At 45.5% G+C, this 22,325-nt stretch overlaps 1 protein-coding gene across 1 annotated transcript in view; it reads left to right on the forward strand.

The window, feature by feature from the left end:
- Positions 1 to 420: 420 nt before the first annotated feature.
- ahr1b (aryl hydrocarbon receptor 1b) overlaps positions 421 to 22,325 on the forward strand; it is a 176,066-nt gene continuing 154,161 nt past the window's right edge. Inside the window, exon 1 of the mRNA XM_078551418.1 lies at positions 421 to 500. Coding sequence (XP_078407544.1) covers positions 460 to 500 — 41 coding nt within the window. The 5' untranslated portion in view covers positions 421 to 459. The remainder of the gene's footprint in view (positions 501 to 22,325) is intronic.

Consider the following 22,325-nt stretch of genomic DNA (forward strand, 5'->3'; position numbering starts at 1 on the left):
AGAGATACAGGGGGATAGAGAGAGAGATACAGGGAGAGAGAGATACAGGGAGAGAGAGAGATACAGGGAGAGAATGATACAGGGGTATAGAGAGAGAGATGCAGGGAGAGAATGATACAGGGGGATAGAGAGAGAGAGAGGGAGAGAGAGAGTGAGGGAGGGACGCGGGGATAGAGAGAGAGAGAGAAAAGGATGGAGAGAGGGAGTGATAAAGAATAATGCGCGCTCCCAGTGTCGACGCGCTGGACCAGGCGCGCTCCCGCGCTAAATGAGGCGTGTGCACGATCCTCGATCCCGCGCTGCAGAGTCGCGGTTGCGGAGCCGGAGCACTAGCTCTGGTATTACAGCCCCGGGGAGAGGGAGCGGACTCAGTCCGGGATCCAGCTGCATTGATGCGGCTCCGGGAGTGAGGGAGGCTCCGGGAGTGAGGGAGGCTCCGGGAGGCCGGTCCACAGCAACATGTACCCGGGCAGGAAGAGGAGGAAACCCGTACAGAGAACGTGAGTACAACCTCTATAGACAGGGATGGAGCAGAGGATCGAGATTAATACAGACTGGGAGATTGGGGTTAATACAGACAGGGACATTGGGGTTAATACAGACTGGGACATTGGGGTTAATACAGACTGGGAGATTGGGGTTAATACAGACTGGGAGATTGGGGTTAATACAGACTGGGACATTGGGGTTAATACAGACTGGGACATTGGGGTTAATACAGACTGGGACATTGGGGTTAATACAGACTGGGAGATTGGGGTTAATACCGACTGGTAGATTGGGGTTAATACAGACTGGGAGATTGGGGTTAATACAGACTGGGAGATTGGGGTTAATACAGACTGGGAGATTGGGGTTAATACAGACTGGGAGATTGGGGTTAATACAGACTGGGAGATTGGGGTTAGTACAGACTGGGAGATTGGGGTTTATACAGACTGGGAGATTGGGGTTTATACAGACTGGGAGATTGGGGTTAGTACAGACTGGGAGATTGGGGTTTATACAGACTGGGAGATTGGGGTTAGTACAGACTGGGAGATTGGGGTTAATACTGACTGGGAGATTGGGGTTAATACAGACTGGGAGATTGGGGTTAATAGAGACTGGGAGATTGGGGTTAATACAGACTGGGAGATTGGGGTTAGTACAGACTGGGAGATTGGGGTTTATACAGACTGGGAGATTGGGGTTAATACAGACCGGGAGATTGGGGTTAATACAGACTGGGACATTGGGGTTAATACAGACTGGGAGATTGGGGTTAGTACAGACTGGGAGATTGGGGTTTATACAGACTGGGAGATTGGGGTTAGTACAGACTGGGAGATTGGGGTTAATACTGACTGGGAGATTGGGGTTAATACAGACTGGGACATTGGGGTTAATAGAGACTGGGAGATTGGGGTTAATACAGACTGGGAGATTGGGGTTAGTACAGACTGGGAGATTGGGGTTAGTACAGACTGGGAGATTGGGGTTTATACAGACTGGGAGATTGGGGTTAATACAGACCGGGAGATTGGGGTTAATACAGACTGGGACATTGGGGTTAATACAGACTGGGAGATTGGGGTTAGTACAGACTGGGAGATTGGTGTTGTTACAGACTGGGAGATTGGGGTTAATACTGACTGGGAGATTGGGGTTAATACAGACTGGGACATTGGGGTTAATACAGACTGGGAGATTGGGGTTAATACAGACTGGGAGATTGGGGTTAGTACAGACTGGGAGATTGGGGTTTATACAGACTGGGAGATTGGGGTTAATACAGACTGGGAGATTGGGGTTAATACAGACTGGGACATTGGGGTTCATACAGACTGCGACATTGGGGTTAATACAGACTGGGAGATTGGGGTTAATACAGACTGGGAGATTGGGGTTAATACAGACTGGGAGATTGGGGTTAATACAGACTGTGAGATTGGGGTTAATACAGACTGTGAGATTGGGGTTAATACAGACTGGGAGATTGGGGCTAATACAGACTGGGACATTGGGGTTAATAGAGACTGGGAGATTGGGGTTAATACAGACTGGGACATTGGGGTTAATAGAGACTGCGACATTGGGGTTAATAGAGACTGGGATATTGGGGTTAATACAGACTGGGAGATTGGGGTTAATACAGACTGGGAGATTGGGGTTAATACAGACTGGGAGATTGGGGTTAATACAGACTGGGAGATTGGGGCTAATACAGACTGGGACATTGGGGTTAATAGAGACTGGGAGATTGGGGTTAATACAGACTGGGACATTGGGGTTAATAGAGACTGCGACATTGGGGTTAATAGAGACTGGGATATTGGGGTTAATACAGACTGGGAGATTGGGGTTAATACAGACTGGGAGATTGGGGTTAATACAGACTGGGAGATTGGGGTTAATACAGACTGGGACATTGGGGTTAATACAAACTGGCACATTGGGGTTAATACATACTGGGACATTGGGGTTAATACGGACTGGGACATTGTGCTTAATACAATCTGCGACATTGGAGTTAATACAGACTGGGACATTGGGGTTAATACAGACTGGGACATTGGGGTTAATACAGACTGGGACATTGGGGTTAATACAGACTGCGACATTGGGGTTAATACTGCCTGGGACATTGGGGTTAATACCGACTTGGACATTGGTGTTAATACAGACTGGGACATTGGTGTTAATACAGACTGGGGCATTGGTGTTAATACAGACTGGGACATTGGTGTTAATACAGACTGGGACATTGGTGTTAATACAGACTGGGGTATTGGGGTTAATACAGATTGGGATATTGGGGTTAATGCAGACTGGGAGATTGGGGTTAATACAGACTGGGACATTGCGGTTAATAAAGACTGGGAGATTGGGGTTAATACCGACCGGGAGATTGGGGTTAACACCGACCGGGAGATTGGGGTTAATACAGACTGGGACATTGGGGTTAATAGAGACTGGGACATTGGGGTTATTACTGACTGGGGCATTGGGGTTAATACAGACTGGGATATTGTGGTTAATACAGACTGTGACATTGGCGTTAATACAGACTGGGAAATTGGGGTTAATACAGACAGAGAGATTGGGGTTAATTCAGACGGGGACTTTGGGGTTAATACAGACTGGGAGATTGGGTTTAATACAGACTGGGAGATTGGGTTTAATACAAACTGGGACATTGGGGTTAGTACAGACAGAGAGATTGGGGTTAATATAGACTGGGACATTGGGGTTAATACAGACTGGGACATTGGGGTTAATACAGACTGGGACATTGGGGTTAATACAGACTGGGACATTGGGGTTAATACAGTCTGGGACATTGGGGTTTATACAGACTGGGACATTGGGGTTAATACAGACTGGGGCATTGGGGTTCATAGAGACTGGGGCATTGGGGTTCATACAGACTGGGGCATTTGGATTCATACAGACTGGGACATTGGGGTTAATACAGACTGGGACATTGGGGTTAATGCAGACTGGGACATAGGGGTTAATACAGATGGGGACATTGTGGTTAATACAGACTGGAGCATTGGGTTTAATACCGCCTGGGACATTGGGGTTAATACCGACTGGGACATTGGGGTTAATACAGACTGGGGGATTGGGGTTAATACAGACTGGGGGATTGGGGTTAATACAGACTGGGACATTGGCGTTAATGCAGACTGGGAGATTGTGGTTAATGCAAACTGGGACATTGGGGTTAATACAGACTGGAGTTTGGGGTTAATGCAGACTTGGAGATTGGGGTTAATACAGACTGGGACATTGGACTTAATACAGACTGGGACATTGGGGTTAATACAGACTGCGACATTGGGATTAATACTGACTGGGACATTGGGGTTTATACAGACTGGGAGATTGGGGTTAATACAGACTGGGAGATTGGGGTTAATACAGACTGGGAGATTAGGGTTAATACAGACTGGGAGATTGGGGTTAATACAGACTGGGAGATTGGGGTTAATACAGACTGGGAGATTGGGGTTAATACAGACTGGGAGATTGGGGTTAATACAGACTGGGAGATTGGGGTTAATACAGACTGGGAGATTGGGGTTAATACAGACTGGGAGATTGGGGTTAATACAGACTGGGAGATTGGGGTTAATACAGACTGGGAGATTGGGGTTAATACAGACTGGGAGATTGGGGTTAATACAGACTGGGAGATTGGGGTTAATACAGACAGGGACATTGGCGTTAATGCAGACTGTGACATTTGGGTTAATGCAGACTGTGACATATGGGTTAATACAGACTGGGACATTGGAGTTAATACAGACTGGGACATTGGGGTTAATACAGACTGTGACATTGGGGTTAATACAGACTGGGGCATTGGGGTTAATACAGACTGAGACATTGGGGTTAATGCAATCTGGGACATTGGGGTTAATACAGACTGGGACATTGGGGTTAATGCAGACTGGGATATTGGGGTTAATACAGACTGGGACATTGGGGTTAATACAGACTGGGGCATTGGGGTAAGTACAGACTTGGACATTGGGGTTAATGCAGACTGGGGCATTTGGGTTAATACAGACTGAGACATTGGTGTTAATACAAACTGTGAGATTGTGGTTAATACAGACAGAGAGATTGGGGTCAATACAGACTGGGACATTGGGGTCAATACAGACTGGGACATTGGGGTCAATACAGACTGGGACATTGGGGTCAATACAGACTGGGACATTGGGTTAATGCAGTTTCGGACATTGGAGTTAATACAGACTGGGATATTGGGGTTAATACCGACTGGGACATTGGCGTTAATACAGACTGGAACATTGGGGTTAATACAGACTGGGACATTGGGGTTAATGCAGACTGGGACATAGGGGTTAATACAGACGGGGACATTGGGGTTAATGCAGACTGAGGCTTTGGGGTTAATACCACCTGGGACATTGGCGTTAATACAGACTGGGACTTTGGGGTTAATACAGACTGGGACTTTGGGGTTAATACATACTGGGACATTGGGGTTAATACAGTCTGGGAGATTGGGGTTAATACAGACTGCGGCATTGGTGTCAATACACATTGGGACATTGGGGTTAATACAGACTGCGACACTGGGGTTAATGCAGACTGGGAGATTGGGGTTAATGCAGGCTGGGAGATTGGGCTTAATGCAAACTGGGAAATTGGGGTTAATGCAAACTGGGACATTAGGGTTAATACAGACTGGAGATTGGGGTTAATGCAGACTATGAGATTGGGGTTAATGCAGACTGGGACTTTGTGGTTAATAAAGACTGGGACATTGGGGTTAATACAGACAGGGAGATTGAGTTTAATACAGACTGGGACATTGGCGTTAATACAAACTGGGAAATTGGGGTTAATACAGACAGAGAGATTGGGGTTAATTCAGACGGGGACTTTGGGGTTAATACAGACTGGGAAATTGGGTTTAATACAGACTGTGACATTGGGATTAATACAAACTGGGACATTGGGGTTAGTACAGACAGATAGATTGGGGTTAATACAGACTGGGACATTTGGGTTAATACAGACTGGGACATTGGGGTTAATACAGACTGGGACATTGGGGTGAATACAGACTGGGACATTGGGGTTAATACAGACTGTGACATTTGGGTTAATACAGACTGGGACATTGGAGTTAATACAGACTGGGACATTGGGGTTAATACAGACTGGGACATTGGGGTTAATGCAGACTGTGACATTGGGGTTAATACAGACTGGGGCATTGGGGTTAATACAGACTGAGACATTGGGGTTAATGCAATCTGGGACATTGGGGTTAATACAAACTGGGACATTGGGGTTAATGCAGACTGGGACATTGGGGTTAATGCAGATTGGGACATTGGGGTTAATACAGACTGGGACATTGGGGTTAATACAGACTGGGGCATTGGGGTAAGTACAGACTGGGACATTGGGGTTAATGCAGACTGGGGCATTGGGGTTAATACAGACAGAGACATTGGTGTTAATACAAACTGTGAGATTGGTGTTAATACAGACAGAGAGATTGGGGTCAATACAGACTGGGACATTGGGGTCAATACAGACTGGGACATTGGGGTCAATACAGACTGGTTATTGGGTTAATGCAGTTTTGGACATTGGAGTTAATACAGCCTGGGATATTGGGGTTAATACCGACTGGGACATTGGGGTTAATACAGACTGGGACATTGGGGTTAATACAAACTGGGACATTGGTGTTAATACAAACTGTGAGATTTGGGGTTAATACAGACAGAGAGATTGGCGTTAATACAGACTGGGACATTGGGGTTAATACTGACTGGGACATTGGGGTCAATACAGACGGAGACATTGGGGTTAATCCTGACTGGGACATTGGGGTTAATACTCACTGTGACATTGGGGTTAATGCTGACTGGGACATTTAGGTTAATACTGCCTGGGATATTGGGGTTAATACAGAGTGGGACATTGGGGTTAATACAGACTGGGACATTGGGGTTAATACTGACTGGGACATTGGGGTTCATACTGACTGGGACATTGGGGTTAATACATACTGGGAGATTGGGGTTAATACAGACTTGGCCGTTGGGGTTAATGCAGACTGGGACATTGGGGTTCATACAGACTGGGAAATTGGGGTTAATGCAGACTGTGACATTGGGGTTAATACAGACTGGGGCATTGGGGTTAATACAGACTGAGACATTGGGGTTAATGCAATCTGGGACATTGGGGTTAATACAAACTGGGACATTGGGGTTAATGCAGACTGGGACATTGGGGTTAATGCAGATTGGGACATTGGGGTTAATACAGACTGGGACATTGGGGTTAATACAGACTGGGGCATTGGGGTAAGTACAGACTGGGACATTGGGGTTAATGCAGACTGGGGCATTGGGGTTAATACAGACAGAGACATTGGTGTTTATACAAACTGTGAGATTGGTGTTAATACAGACAGAGAGATTGGGGTCAATACAGACTGGGACATTGGGGTCAATACAGACTGGGACATTGGGGTCAATACAGACTGGTTATTGGGTTAATGCAGTTTCGGACATTGGAGTTAATACAGACTGGGATATTGGGGTTAATACCAACTGGGACATTGGGGTTAATACAGTCTGGGACATTGGGGTTAATACAAACTGGGACATTGGTGTTAATACAAACTGTGAGATTTGGGGTTAATACAGACAGAGAGATTGGCGTTAATACAGACTGGGACATTGGGGTTAATACTGACTGGGACATTGGGGTCAATACAGACGGAGACATTGGGGTTAATCCTGACTGGGACATTGGGGTTAATACTCACTGTGACATTGGGGTTAATGCTGACTGGGACATTTAGGTTAATACTGCCTGGGATATTGGGGTTAATACAGAGTGGGACATTGGGGTTAATACAGACTGGGACATTGGGGTTAATACTGACTGGGACATTGGGGTTCATACTGACTGGGACATTGGGGTTAATACATACTGGGAGATTGGGGTTAATACAGACTTGGCCGTTGGGGTTAATGCAGACTGGGACATTGGGGTTCATACAGACTGGGACATTGGGGTTAATACAGACTGGGACATTGGGGTTAATACAAACTGGGACATTGGTGTTAATACAGACTGGGGCATTGGAGTTAATACAGAGTGGGACATAGGGGTTAATACAGACGGGGACATTGGGGTTAATACAGACTGGGGATTGGGGTTAATGCAGACTGGGAGATTTGGGTTAATGCAAACTGGGTCATTAGGGTTAATACAGACTGGGACATTGGGGTTAATGAAGACTGGGACATTGGTGTTAAAACAGACTGGGACGCTGGGGTTAATACGGACTGCGGCACTGGGGTTAATGCAGACTGGGACACTGGGATTAATGCAGACTGGGTGATTGGGGTTAATGCAGACTAGGACTTTGGGGTTAATACAGACTGGGACATTGGGGTTAATACAGACTGGGACATTGGAGTTTATACGGACTGGGACATTGGGGTTAGTACAGACTGGGACATTGGGGTTAGTTCAGACTGGGACATTGGGGTTAATACAGACTGGGACATTGGTGTTAATACCGACTGGGACTTTGAGGTTAATACAGACTGGGACATTGGGGTTAATACAAACTGGGATAATGGGGTTAATACAAACTGGGAGATTGGGGTTAATACAGACTGGGACATTGGGGTTAATACAGACTGGGACATTTGCATTAATACAGACTGGGACATTGGGGTTAATACAGACTGGGTATTTGGGGTTAATTCCGCCTCGGTCATTGGTGTTAATAACGACTGGGACATTGGTGTTACTACAGACTGGGACATTGGGGTTAATACAGACTGGCACATTGTGGTTAATGCTTTTTGAGACATTGGGGTTAATACAGACTGAGACATTGGGGTTAATGCAGACTGAGACATTGGGGTTAATATAGACTGGGACATTGGGGTTAATACAGACTGAGACATTGGGGTAATACAGTCTGTGGCATTGGGGTTAATACAGACTGAGACATTGGGTTTACTACAGACTGGGGCATTGGGGTTAATACAGACTGGGACAATGGGGTTAATACAGACTGGGACATTGAGGTTAATACAGACTGGGACATTGGGGTTAATACAGACTGGGACATTGGGGTTAATGCAGACTGGCACATTGGGGTTAATACAGACAGGGACATTGGGGTTAATACAGACTGGAAATTGGGGTTATTAAAGACTGTGACATTGGTGTTAATACCGACTGCGACATTTGGGGTTAATACAGATTGGGACATTGCGGTTAATGCAGACTGAGACATTGGGGTTTATACAGACTGTGATATTGGGGTTAATATTGACTGAGACATTGGGGTTAATACAGACTGAGACATTGGGGTTAATACATACTGGGGCATTGGTGTTTATACAGACTGGGACATTGGGGTTAATACAGACTGGGGGATTGGGGTTAATAGAGACTTGGGCATTGGGGTTAATGCAGACTGGGACGCTGGGATTAATGCAGACTGGGAGATTGGGGTTAATACAGACTGGGAGATTGGGGTTAATACAGACTGGGAGATTGGGGTTAATGCAGACTGGGAGATTGGGGTTAATGCAAACTGGGACATTGGGGTTAATACAGACTTGGACTTTGGGGTTAATACAGACTGGGACATTGGGGTTAATACAGACTGGGACATTGGGTTTAATACAGACTGGGACATTGGAGTTTATACAGACTGGGACATTTGTGTTAATACAGACTGGGTCATTGGGGTAAGTACAGACTGGGACATTGGGGTTAATGCAAACTGGGACATTAGGGTTAATACAGACTGGAGATTGGGGTTAATGCAGACTATGAGATTGGGGTTAATGCAGACTGGGACTTTGTGGTTAATAAAGACTGGGACATTGGGGTTAATACAGACAGGGAGATTGAGTTTAATACAGACTGGGACATTGGCGTTAATACAAACTGGGAAATTGGGGTTAATACAGACAGAGAGATTGGGGTTAATTCAGACGGGGACTTTGGGGTTAATACAGACTGGGAAATTGGGTTTAATACAGACTGTGACATTGGGATTAATACAAACTGGGACATTGGGGTTAGTACAGACAGATAGATTGGGGTTAATACAGACTGGGACATTTGGGTTAATACAGACTGGGACATTGGGGTTAATACAGACTGGGACATTGGGGTGAATACAGACTGGGACATTGGGGTTAATACAGACTGTGACATTTGGGTTAATACAGACTGGGACATTGGAGTTAATACAGACTGGGACATTGGGGTTAATACAGACTGGGACATTGGGGTTAATGCAGACTGTGACATTGGGGTTAATACAGACTGGGGCATTGGGGTTAATACAGACTGAGACATTGGGGTTAATGCAATCTGGGACATTGGGGTTAATACAAACTGGGACATTGGGGTTAATGCAGACTGGGACATTGGGGTTAATGCAGATTGGGACATTGGGGTTAATACAGACTGGGACATTGGGGTTAATACAGACTGGGGCATTGGGGTAAGTACAGACTGGGACATTGGGGTTAATGCAGACTGGGGCATTGGGGTTAATACAGACAGAGACATTGGTGTTAATACAAACTGTGAGATTGGTGTTAATACAGACAGAGAGATTGGGGTCAATACAGACTGGGACATTGGGGTCAATACAGACTGGGACATTGGGGTCAATACAGACTGGTTATTGGGTTAATGCAGTTTTGGACATTGGAGTTAATACAGCCTGGGATATTGGGGTTAATACCGACTGGGACATTGGGGTTAATACAGACTGGGACATTGGGGTTAATACAAACTGGGACATTGGTGTTAATACAAACTGTGAGATTTGGGGTTAATACAGACAGAGAGATTGGCGTTAATACAGACTGGGACATTGGGGTTAATACTGACTGGGACATTGGGGTCAATACAGACGGAGACATTGGGGTTAATCCTGACTGGGACATTGGGGTTAATACTCACTGTGACATTGGGGTTAATGCTGACTGGGACATTTAGGTTAATACTGCCTGGGATATTGGGGTTAATACAGAGTGGGACATTGGGGTTAATACAGACTGGGACATTGGGGTTAATACTGACTGGGACATTGGGGTTCATACTGACTGGGACATTGGGGTTAATACATACTGGGAGATTGGGGTTAATACAGACTTGGCCGTTGGGGTTAATGCAGACTGGGACATTGGGGTTCATACAGACTGGGAAATTGGGGTTAATGCAGACTGTGACATTGGGGTTAATACAGACTGGGGCATTGGGGTTAATACAGACTGAGACATTGGGGTTAATGCAATCTGGGACATTGGGGTTAATACAAACTGGGACATTGGGGTTAATGCAGACTGGGACATTGGGGTTAATGCAGATTGGGACATTGGGGTTAATACAGACTGGGACATTGGGGTTAATACAGACTGGGGCATTGGGGTAAGTACAGACTGGGACATTGGGGTTAATGCAGACTGGGGCATTGGGGTTAATACAGACAGAGACATTGGTGTTAATACAAACTGTGAGATTGGTGTTAATACAGACAGAGAGATTGGGGTCAATACAGACTGGGACATTGGGGTCAATACAGACTGGGACATTGGGGTCAATACAGACTGGTTATTGGGTTAATGCAGTTTCGGACATTGGAGTTAATACAGACTGGGATATTGGGGTTAATACCAACTGGGACATTGGGGTTAATACAGTCTGGGACATTGGGGTTAATACAAACTGGGACATTGGTGTTAATACAAACTGTGAGATTTGGGGTTAATACAGACAGAGAGATTGGCGTTAATACAGACTGGGACATTGGGGTTAATACTGACTGGGACATTGGGGTCAATACAGACGGAGACATTGGGGTTAATCCTGACTGGGACATTGGGGTTAATACTCACTGTGACATTGGGGTTAATGCTGACTGGGACATTTAGGTTAATACTGCCTGGGATATTGGGGTTAATACAGAGTGGGACATTGGGGTTAATACAGACTGGGACATTGGGGTTAATACTGACTGGGACATTGGGGTTCATACTGACTGGGACATTGGGGTTAATACATACTGGGAGATTGGGGTTAATACAGACTTGGCCGTTGGGGTTAATGCAGACTGGGACATTGGGGTTCATACAGACTGGGACATTGGGGTTAATACAGACTGGGACATTGGGGTTAATACAAACTGGGACATTGGTGTTAATACAGACTGGGGCATTGGAGTTAATACAGAGTGGGACATAGGGGTTAATACAGACGGGGACATTGGGGTTAATACAGACTGGGGATTGGGGTTAATGCAGACTGGGAGATTTGGGTTAATGCAAACTGGGTCATTAGGGTTAATACAGACTGGGACATTGGGGTTAATGAAGACTGGGACATTGGTGTTAAAACAGACTGGGACGCTGGGGTTAATACGGACTGCGGCACTGGGGTTAATGCAGACTGGGACACTGGGATTAATGCAGACTGGGTGATTGGGGTTAATGCAGACTAGGACTTTGGGGTTAATACAGACTGGGACATTGGGGTTAATACAGACTGGGACATTGGAGTTTATACGGACTGGGACATTGGGGTTAGTACAGACTGGGACATTGGGGTTAGTTCAGACTGGGACATTGGGGTTAATACAGACTGGGACATTGGTGTTAATACCGACTGGGACTTTGAGGTTAATACAGACTGGGACATTGGGGTTAATACAAACTGGGATAATGGGGTTAATACAAACTGGGAGATTGGGGTTAATACAGACTGGGACATTGGGGTTAATACAGACTGGGACATTTGCATTAATACAGACTGGGACATTGGGGTTAATACAGACTGGGTATTTGGGGTTAATTCCGCCTCGGTCATTGGTGTTAATAACGACTGGGACATTGGTGTTACTACAGACTGGGACATTGGGGTTAATACAGACTGGCACATTGTGGTTAATGCTTTTTGAGACATTGGGGTTAATACAGACTGAGACATTGGGGTTAATGCAGACTGAGACATTGGGGTTAATATAGACTGGGACATTGGGGTTAATACAGACTGAGACATTGGGGTAATACAGTCTGTGGCATTGGGGTTAATACAGACTGAGACATTGGGTTTACTACAGACTGGGGCATTGGGGTTAATACAGACTGGGACAATGGGGTTAATACAGACTGGGACATTGAGGTTAATACAGACTGGGACATTGGGGTTAATACAGACTGGGACATTGGGGTTAATGCAGACTGGCACATTGGGGTTAATACAGACAGGGACATTGGGGTTAATACAGACTGGAAATTGGGGTTATTAAAGACTGTGACATTGGTGTTAATACCGACTGCGACATTTGGGGTTAATACAGATTGGGACATTGCGGTTAATGCAGACTGAGACATTGGGGTTTATACAGACTGTGATATTGGGGTTAATATTGACTGAGACATTGGGGTTAATACAGACTGAGACATTGGGGTTAATACATACTGGGGCATTGGTGTTTATACAGACTGGGACATTGGGGTTAATACAGACTGGGGGATTGGGGTTAATAGAGACTTGGGCATTGGGGTTAATGCAGACTGGGACGCTGGGATTAATGCAGACTGGGAGATTGGGGTTAATACAGACTGGGAGATTGGGGTTAATACAGACTGGGAGATTGGGGTTAATGCAGACTGGGAGATTGGGGTTAATGCAAACTGGGACATTGGGGTTAATACAGACTTGGACTTTGGGGTTAATACAGACTGGGACATTGGGGTTAATACAGACTGGGACATTGGGTTTAATACAGACTGGGACATTGGAGTTTATACAGACTGGGACATTTGTGTTAATACAGACTGGGTCATTGGGGTTAATGCAGACTGGGTCATTGGGGTTAATACAGACTGTGACATTTGGCTTAATACAGACTAGGACATTTTGGTTAATACCGACTGGGACATTGGGCTTAATACAGACTGGGACATTGATGTTAATACAGACTGGGACATTGGGGTTACTACAGACTGGGGCATTGGGGTTAATACAGACTGGGACATTGGGGTTAATACAGACTGCGACATTGAGTTTAATACAGACTGGGACATTGGGGTTAATACAGACTAGGTCATTGGGGTTAATGCAGACTGGGACATTGGGGTTAACACAGACTGGGACATTGGGGTTAATACAGACTGGACATTGGGGTTATTACAGACTGTGACATTGGTGTTAATACCGACTGCGACATTGGTGTTAATACAGACTGGGACATTGGGGTTAATGCAGACTGAGACATTGGGGTTAATACAGACTGGGACATTGGGGTTAATTCTGACTGGGACATTGGGGTTAATACAGACTGAGACATTCGGGTTAATACATACTGGGGCATTGGTGGTAATACAGACTGGGACATTGCGGTTAATACAGACTGTGGCATTGGCTTTAATAGAGACTTGGGCATTGGGGTTTATGCAGACTTGGACGCTGGGGTTAATGCAGACTGGGAGATTGGGGTTAACGCAGACTGGAACATTGGGGTTAATACAGACTGGGACATTACGGTTAATACAGACTGGGACATTGGGTTTATTGCAGACTGGGACTTTGGGGTTAATGCAGACTCGGACATTGGGGTTAATACAGACTTGGACATTGGGTTTAATACAGACTAGGACATTGGAGTTAATGCAGACTGGGACATTTGGGTTAATACAGACTGGGTCATTGGGGTTAATACAGACTGGGACATTGGGTTAATACAGACTAGGACATTGGGGTTAATACCGACCTGGACATAGGGCTTAATACAGACTGGGACATTGGGTTTAATACAAACTGGGACATTGGGGTTAGTACAAACTGGGAGATTGGGGTTAATACAGACAGAGAGATTGGGGTTAGTACAGACAGAGAGATTGGGGTTAATACAAACTGGGAAAATGGGGTTAATACAGACTGGGAGATTGGGGCTAATACAGACTGGGACATTGGGGTTAATGCAGACTGAGACATTGTGGTTAATACAGACTTGGACATTGGGGTTAATACAGTCTGGGACATTGGGGTTTATACCGACTGGGACATTGGGGTTGATACCGACTGGGACATTGGGGTTAATACAGACTGGGACATTGGGGTTAATACAAACTGGGATAATGGTGTTAATACAAACTGGGAGATTTGGGTTAATACAGACTGGGACATTGAGGTTAATACAAACTGGGATAATGGGGTTAATACAAACTGGGAGATTGGGGTTAATGCAGACTGAGACATTGGGGTTTTTACAGACTGGGACATTGGGGTTAATACAGACTGGGACATTGGGGTTACTACAGACTTGACATTGGGCTTATTGCAGAGTAGGAGATTGGGGTTAATACAGACTGAGACATCGGAGTTAATACAGACTTGGACATAGGGGTTAATACAGAAGGGGACATTGGGGTTAATACAGACTGGGGCATTGGGGATAATACCGCCTGGGACATTGGGGTTAATACCGACTGGGTCATTGGGGTTAATACCGACTGGGACATTGGGGTTAATACAGACTGTGAGATTGGGGTTAATACAGACTGGGACATTTGGGTTAATGCAGACTGAGACATTGGGGTTAATACAGACTGGGACATTGGGGTTAATACTGACTGGGACATTGGTGTTAATACAGACTGAGACATTGGGTTTAATACAGACTGGGGTATTGGGGTTAATACAGACTGAGACATTGTGGTTACTACAGACTGGGGCATTGAGGTTAATACGGACTGGGACATTGAGGTTAATACAGACTGGGACATTGGGGTTAATACAGACTGGGACATTATGGTTAATACAGACTGGGACATTGGTGTTAATACGGACTGCGACATTGGGGTTAATACAGACTGGGACATTGGTGTTGTTACAGACTGTGACATTGGGGTTAATACAGACTGCGACATTGGGGAAATTGCAGACTGGGACATTGGGGTTAATGCAGACTGAGACATTGTGGTTAATACAGACTGGGACATTGGGGTTAATACGCACTGGGACATTGTGGTTAATATAGACTGAGACATTGGTGTTAATACTTACTGGGGCATTGGGGTTAAGACAGACTGGGACATTGGGGTTAATACAGACTGGGGGATTGGGATTAATACAGACTTGGGCATTGGGGTTAATGCAGACTGGGACGCTGGGGTTAACGCAGACTGGGAGATTGCAGTTAATGCAGACTGGGACATTGGGGTTTATACAGACTGGGACATTGGGATTAATACAGACTGGGACATTGGGGTTATTGCAGACTGGGACTTTGGTTTTAATGCAGACTCGGACATTGGGGTTAATACAGACTGCGACATTGTGGTTAATACAGACAGGGACATTGGGGTTAACACTGACTGGGACATTGGAGTTAATGCAGACTGGGACATTGGGGTCCATGCAGACTGGGACACTGCGGTTAATTCAGACCTGTCATTGGGTTTAACACAGGCTGGGACATTGGGGTTAATAAGGACTAGGAGATTGTGGTTAATACAGACTGGGAGACTGGTGTTAATAGAGATTGGGAGATTGTTGATAATAGAGACTCGGAGATTGTGGTTTATAGAGACTGGGCGATTGGGGTTAATGCAGACTGAGACATTGGGTTTAATACAGACTGGGATATTGGGGTTAATACAGACTGGGACATTGGGGTTAATGCAGACTGGTACATTGGGGTTAATACAGACTGGGACATTGGGGTTCATACTGACTGGGACATTGGGGTTAATACTGACTCGGACATTGGGGTTAATACAGACTGAGACATTGGGGTTAATACTGACTGGGGCATTGGGGTTAATACAGACTGAGACTTTGGGGTTAATAATGACTGGGGCATTGGGGTTAATACAGACTGGGACATTGGGGTTAATACAGACTGGGACATTGGGGTTAATACAGACTGGGACATTGGGGTTAATACAGACTGGGACATTGGGGTTAATACAAACTGCGACATTGGGGTTATTACAGACCTTGACATTGGGGTTAATACAGACTGCGCCATTGGGGTTAATACAGACTGGGGCTTTGGGGTTAATACAGACTGAGACATTGGGGTTAATGCAATCTGGGACATTGGGGTTAATACAGACTGGGACATTGGGATTAATGCAGACTGGGACATTGGGGTTAATACAGACTGGGACATTGTGGTTAATACAGACTGAGACATTGGGGTTAATACAGACTGTGACATTGGGGTTAATATAGACTGGGACATTGGGGTTAATACAGACTGGGACATTGGGGTTATTACAGACTGGGAGATTGGGATTAATACAGACTGGGACATTGGGGTTAATGCAGACTGAGACATTGGGATTAATACACACTGGGACATTGGGTTTAATACTGACTGGGACATTAGGGTTAATGCTGACTGGGACATTGGGGTTAATACAGACTGAGACATTGGGGTTAATACATACTGGTGCATTGGGGTTAATACATACTGGTGCATTGGGGTTAATACAGACTGGGACATTGGGGTTTTTACAGACTGGGGGATTGGGGTTAATACAGACTGGGAGATTTGGGTTAATACAGACTGGGACATTGTGGTTAATACAGACTGGGACATTGGGGTTAATACAGACTGGGAGATTGGGGTTAATACCGACTGGGACATTTGGTTTAATACACACTGGGACTTTGGCCTTAATACAGAGTGAGAGATTGGAGTTAATACAGACTGGAACATTGGTGTTAATACAGACTGGGAGATTGGGGTTAATACAGACTGGGACATTGGGGTTAATACAGACTCTGAGATTGGGGTTAATACAGACTGGGTGATTGGGGTTCATACAGACTGGGAGATTGGGGTTCATACAGACTGGGAGATTGGGGTTAATACAGACTGGGAGATTGGGCTTAATACAGACTGGGACATTGGGGTTAATACAGACTGCGACATTGGGGTTAATACAGACTGTGAGATTGGGGTTAATACAGACTGTGAGATTGGGGTTAATACAGACTGGGAGATTGGGGTTAATACAAACTGGGAGATTGGGGATAATACAGACTGGGAGATTGGGGTTAATACAGATTGGGACATTGGGGTTAATACAGACTGGAACATTGAGGTTAATACAGACTGGGAGATTGGGGTTAATACAGACTGGGACATTGGGGTTAATACGGAATGGGAGATTGGGGTTAATACGGACTGGGACATTGGGGTTAATACGGACTGGGAGATTGGGGTTAATACAAACTGGGACATTGGGGTTAATACAGACTGGGACATTGGGGTTAATACAGACTGGGACATTGGGGTTAATACAGACTGGGAGATTGGGGTTAATACAGACTGGGAGATTGGGGTTAATACAGACTGGGATATTGTGGTTAATACAGACTGGGACATTGGGGTTAATAGAGACTGGGAGATTGGGGTTAATACAGACTGGGAGATTTGGGTTAATACAGACTGGGAGATTGGGGTTAATACGGACTGCGACATTGGGGTTAATACAGACTGGGACATTGGTGTTGTTACAGACTGTGACATTGGTGTTAATACAGACTGCGACATTGGGGAAATAACAGACTTGGACATTGGGGTTAATGCAGACTGAGACATTGTGGTTAATACAGACTGGGACATTGGGGTTAATACGGACTGGGACATTGTGGATAATACAGACTGAGACATTGGTGTTAATACTTACTGGGGCATTGGGGTTAATACAGACTGGGACATTGGGGTTAATACAGACTGGGGGATTGGGGTTAATAAAGACTTGGGCATTGGGGTTAATGCAGACTGGGACGCTGGGGTTAACGCAGACTGGGAGATTGCAGTTAATGTGGACTGGGACATTGGGGTTAATACAGACTGGGACATTGGGGTTAATACAGACTGGGACATTGGGGTTAATACAGACTGGGACATTGGGGTTAATACAGACTGTGACATTGTGGTTAATACAGACTGGGGCATTGGGGTTTATACAGACTGAGACATTGGGGTTAATGCAATCTGGGACATTGGAGTTAATACAAACTGGGAAATTGGGGTTAATGCAGTCTGGGACATTGGGGTTAATGCAGATTGGGACATTGGGGTTAATACAGACTGGGACATTGGGGTTAATACAGACTGGGGCATTGGGGTAAGTACTGACTGGGACATTGGGGTTAATGCAGACTGGGGCATTGGGGTTAATACAGACAGAGACATTGGTGTTAACACAAACTGTGAGATTGGTGTTAATACAGACAGAGAGATTGGGGTCAATACAGACTGGGACATTGGGGTCAATACAGACTGGGACATTGGGGTCAATACAGACTGGTTATTGGGTTAATGCAGTTTCGGACATTGGAGTTAATACAGACTGGGATATTGGGGTTAATACCGACTGGGACATTGGCGTTAATACAGACTGGGACATTGGGGTTAATACAAACTGGGACATTGGTGTTAATACAAACTGTGAGATTTGGGGTTAATACAGACAGAGAGATTGGCGTTAATACAGACTGGGACATTGGGGTTAATACTGACTGGGACATTGGGGTCAATACAGACGGAGACATTGGGGTTAATCCTGACTGGGACATTGGGGTTAATACTCACTGTGACATTGGGGTTAATACTGACTGGGACATTTAGGTTAATACTGCCTGGGACATTGGGGTTAATACAGAGTGGGACATTGGGGTTAATACAGAATGGGACATTGGGGTTAATACTGACTGGGACATTGGGGTTCATACTGACTGGGACATTGGGGTTAATACATACTGGGAGATTGGGGTTAATACAGACTTGGCCGTTGGGGTTAATGCAGACTGGGACATTGGCGTTCATACAGACTGGGACATTGGGGTTAATACAGACTGGGACATTGGTGTTAATACAGACTGGGGCATTGGAGTTAATACAGAGTGGGACATAGGGGTTAATACAGACGGGGACATTGGGGTTAATACAGACTGGGGATTGGGGTTAATACCGCCTGGGACATTGGGGTTAATGCAGACTGGGATATTGGGGTTAATACAGACTGGGACATTGGGGTTAATACAGACTGGGACATTGGGGTTAATACAGACTTTGACATTGGGGTTAATACAAACTGGGACATTGGGGTTAATACAGACTGCAGCTTTGGGGTTAATGCAGACTGGGGCACTGGGATTAATGCAGACTGGGAGATTGGGTTTAAAGCAGACTGGGAGATTGGGGTTAATGCAGACTGGGAGATTTGGGTTAATGCAAACTGGGTCATTAGGGTTAATACAGACTGGGACATTGGGGTTAATGAAGACTGGGACATTGGTGTTAAAACAGGCTGGGACGCTGGGGTTAATACGGACTGCGGCACTGGGGTTAATGCAGACTGGGACACTGGGATTAATGCAGACTGGGTGATTGGGGTTAATGCAGACTAGGACTTTGGGGTTAATACAGACTGGGACATTGGGGTTAATACAGACTGGGACATTGGAGTTTATACGGACTGGGACATTGGGGTTAGTACAGACTGAGACATTGGGGTTAGTACAGACTGGGACATTGGGGTTAATACAGACTGGGACATTGGTGTTAATACCGACTGGGACTATGGGGTTAATACAGACTGGGACATTGGGGTTAATACAAACTGGGATAATGGGGTTAATACAAACTGGGAGATTGGGGTTAATACAGACAGAGAGATTGGGGTTAATACAGACTGGGACATTGGGGTTAATACAGACTGGGACATTTGCGTTAATACAGACTGGGACATTGGGGTTAATACAGACTGGGTATTTGGGGTTAATTCCGCCTCGGTCATTGGTGTTAATAACGACTGGGACATTGGTGTTACTACAGACTGGGACATTGGGGTTAATACAGACTGGCACATTGTGGTTAATGCTTTTTGAGACATTGGGGTTAATACATACTGGGGCATTGGGGTTCATACTGACTGGGACATTGGGGTTAATGCAGACTGAGACATTGGGGTTAATATAGACTGGGACATTGGGGTTAATACAGACTGAGACATTGGGGTAATACAGTCTGTGGCATTGGGGTTAATACAGACTGAGACATTGGGTTTACTACAGACTGAGGCATTGGGGTTAATACAGACTGGGACAATGGGGTTAATACAGACTGGGACATTGAGGTTAATACAGACTGGGACATTGGGGTTAATACAGACTGGGACATTGGGGTTAATGCAGACTGGCACATTGGGGTTAATACAGACAGGGACATTGGGGTTAATACAGACTGGGACATTGGGGTTAATACAGACTGGGACATTGGGGTTAATACAGACTGGACATTGGGGTTATTAAAGACTGTGACATTGGTGTTAATACCGACTGCGACATTTGGGGTTAATACAGATTGGGACATTGCGGTTAATGCAGACTGGGTCATTGGGGTTAATACAGACTGTGACATTTGGCTTAATACAGACTAGGACATTTTGGTTAATACCGACTGGGACATTGGGCTTAATACAGACTGGGACATTGATGTTAATACAGACTGGGACATTGGGGTTACTACAGACTGGGGCATTGGGGTTAATACAGACTGGGACATTGGGGTTAATACAGACTGGGACATTGAGTTTAATACAGACTGGGACATTGGGGTTAATACAGACTAGGTCATTGGGGTTAATGCAGACTGGGACATTGGGGTTAACACAGACTGGGACATTGGGGTTAATACAGACTGGACATTGGGGTTATTACAGACTGTGACATTGGTGTTAATACCGACTGCGACATTGGTGTTAATACAGACTGGGACATTGGGGTTAATGCAGACTGAGACATTGGGGTTAATACAGACTGGGACATTGGGGTTAATTCTGACTGGGACATTGGGGTTAATACAGACTGAGACATTCGGGTTAATACATACTGGGGCATTGGTGGTAATACAGACTGGGACATTGCGGTTAATACAGACTGGGGCATTGGCTTTAATAGAGACTTGGGCATTGGGGTTTATGCAGACTTGGACGCTGGGGTTAATGCAGACTTGGGAGATTGGGGTTAACGCAGACTGGGACATTGGGGTTAATACAGACTGGGACATTGCGGTTAATATAGACTGGGACATTGGGGTTATTGCAGACTGGGACTTTGGGGTTAATGCAGACTCGGACATTGGGGTTAATACAGACTTGGACATTGGGTTTAATACAGACTAGGACATTGGAGTTAATGCAGACTGGGACATTGGGGTCAATGCTGACTGGGACATTGTGGGTAATTCAGACTGAGTCTTTCGGTTTAATACAGGCTGGGACATTGGGGTTAATACAGACTGCGGCACTGGGTTTAATGCAGACTGGGACACTGGGATTAATGCAGACTGGGAGATTGGGGTTAATACAGACTGGGAGATTGGGGTTAATGCAGACTCGGAGATTGGGGTTAATGCATACTGGGACATTGGGGTTAATACAGGCTTGGACTTTGGGGTTAATGCAGACTGGGACATTGGGGTTAATACAGACTTGGACTTTGGGGTTAATGCAGACTGGGACATTGGGGTTAATACAGACTTGGACTTTGGGATTAATGCAGACTGGGACATTGTGGTTAATACAGACTTGGACTTTGGGGTTAATGCAGACTGGGACATTGGGGTTAATACAGACTGGGACATTGGAGTTTATACAGACTGGGACATTTGGGTTAATACAGACTGGGTCATTGGGGTTAATACAGACTGGGACATTGGGTTAATACAGACTAGGACATTGGGGTTAATACCG

The sequence above is a fragment of the Cetorhinus maximus genome, chromosome 11 (assembly GCF_964194155.1).
Source record: "Cetorhinus maximus chromosome 11, sCetMax3.hap1.1, whole genome shotgun sequence".
Classification (NCBI taxonomy): Eukaryota; Metazoa; Chordata; class Chondrichthyes; order Lamniformes; family Cetorhinidae; genus Cetorhinus; species Cetorhinus maximus.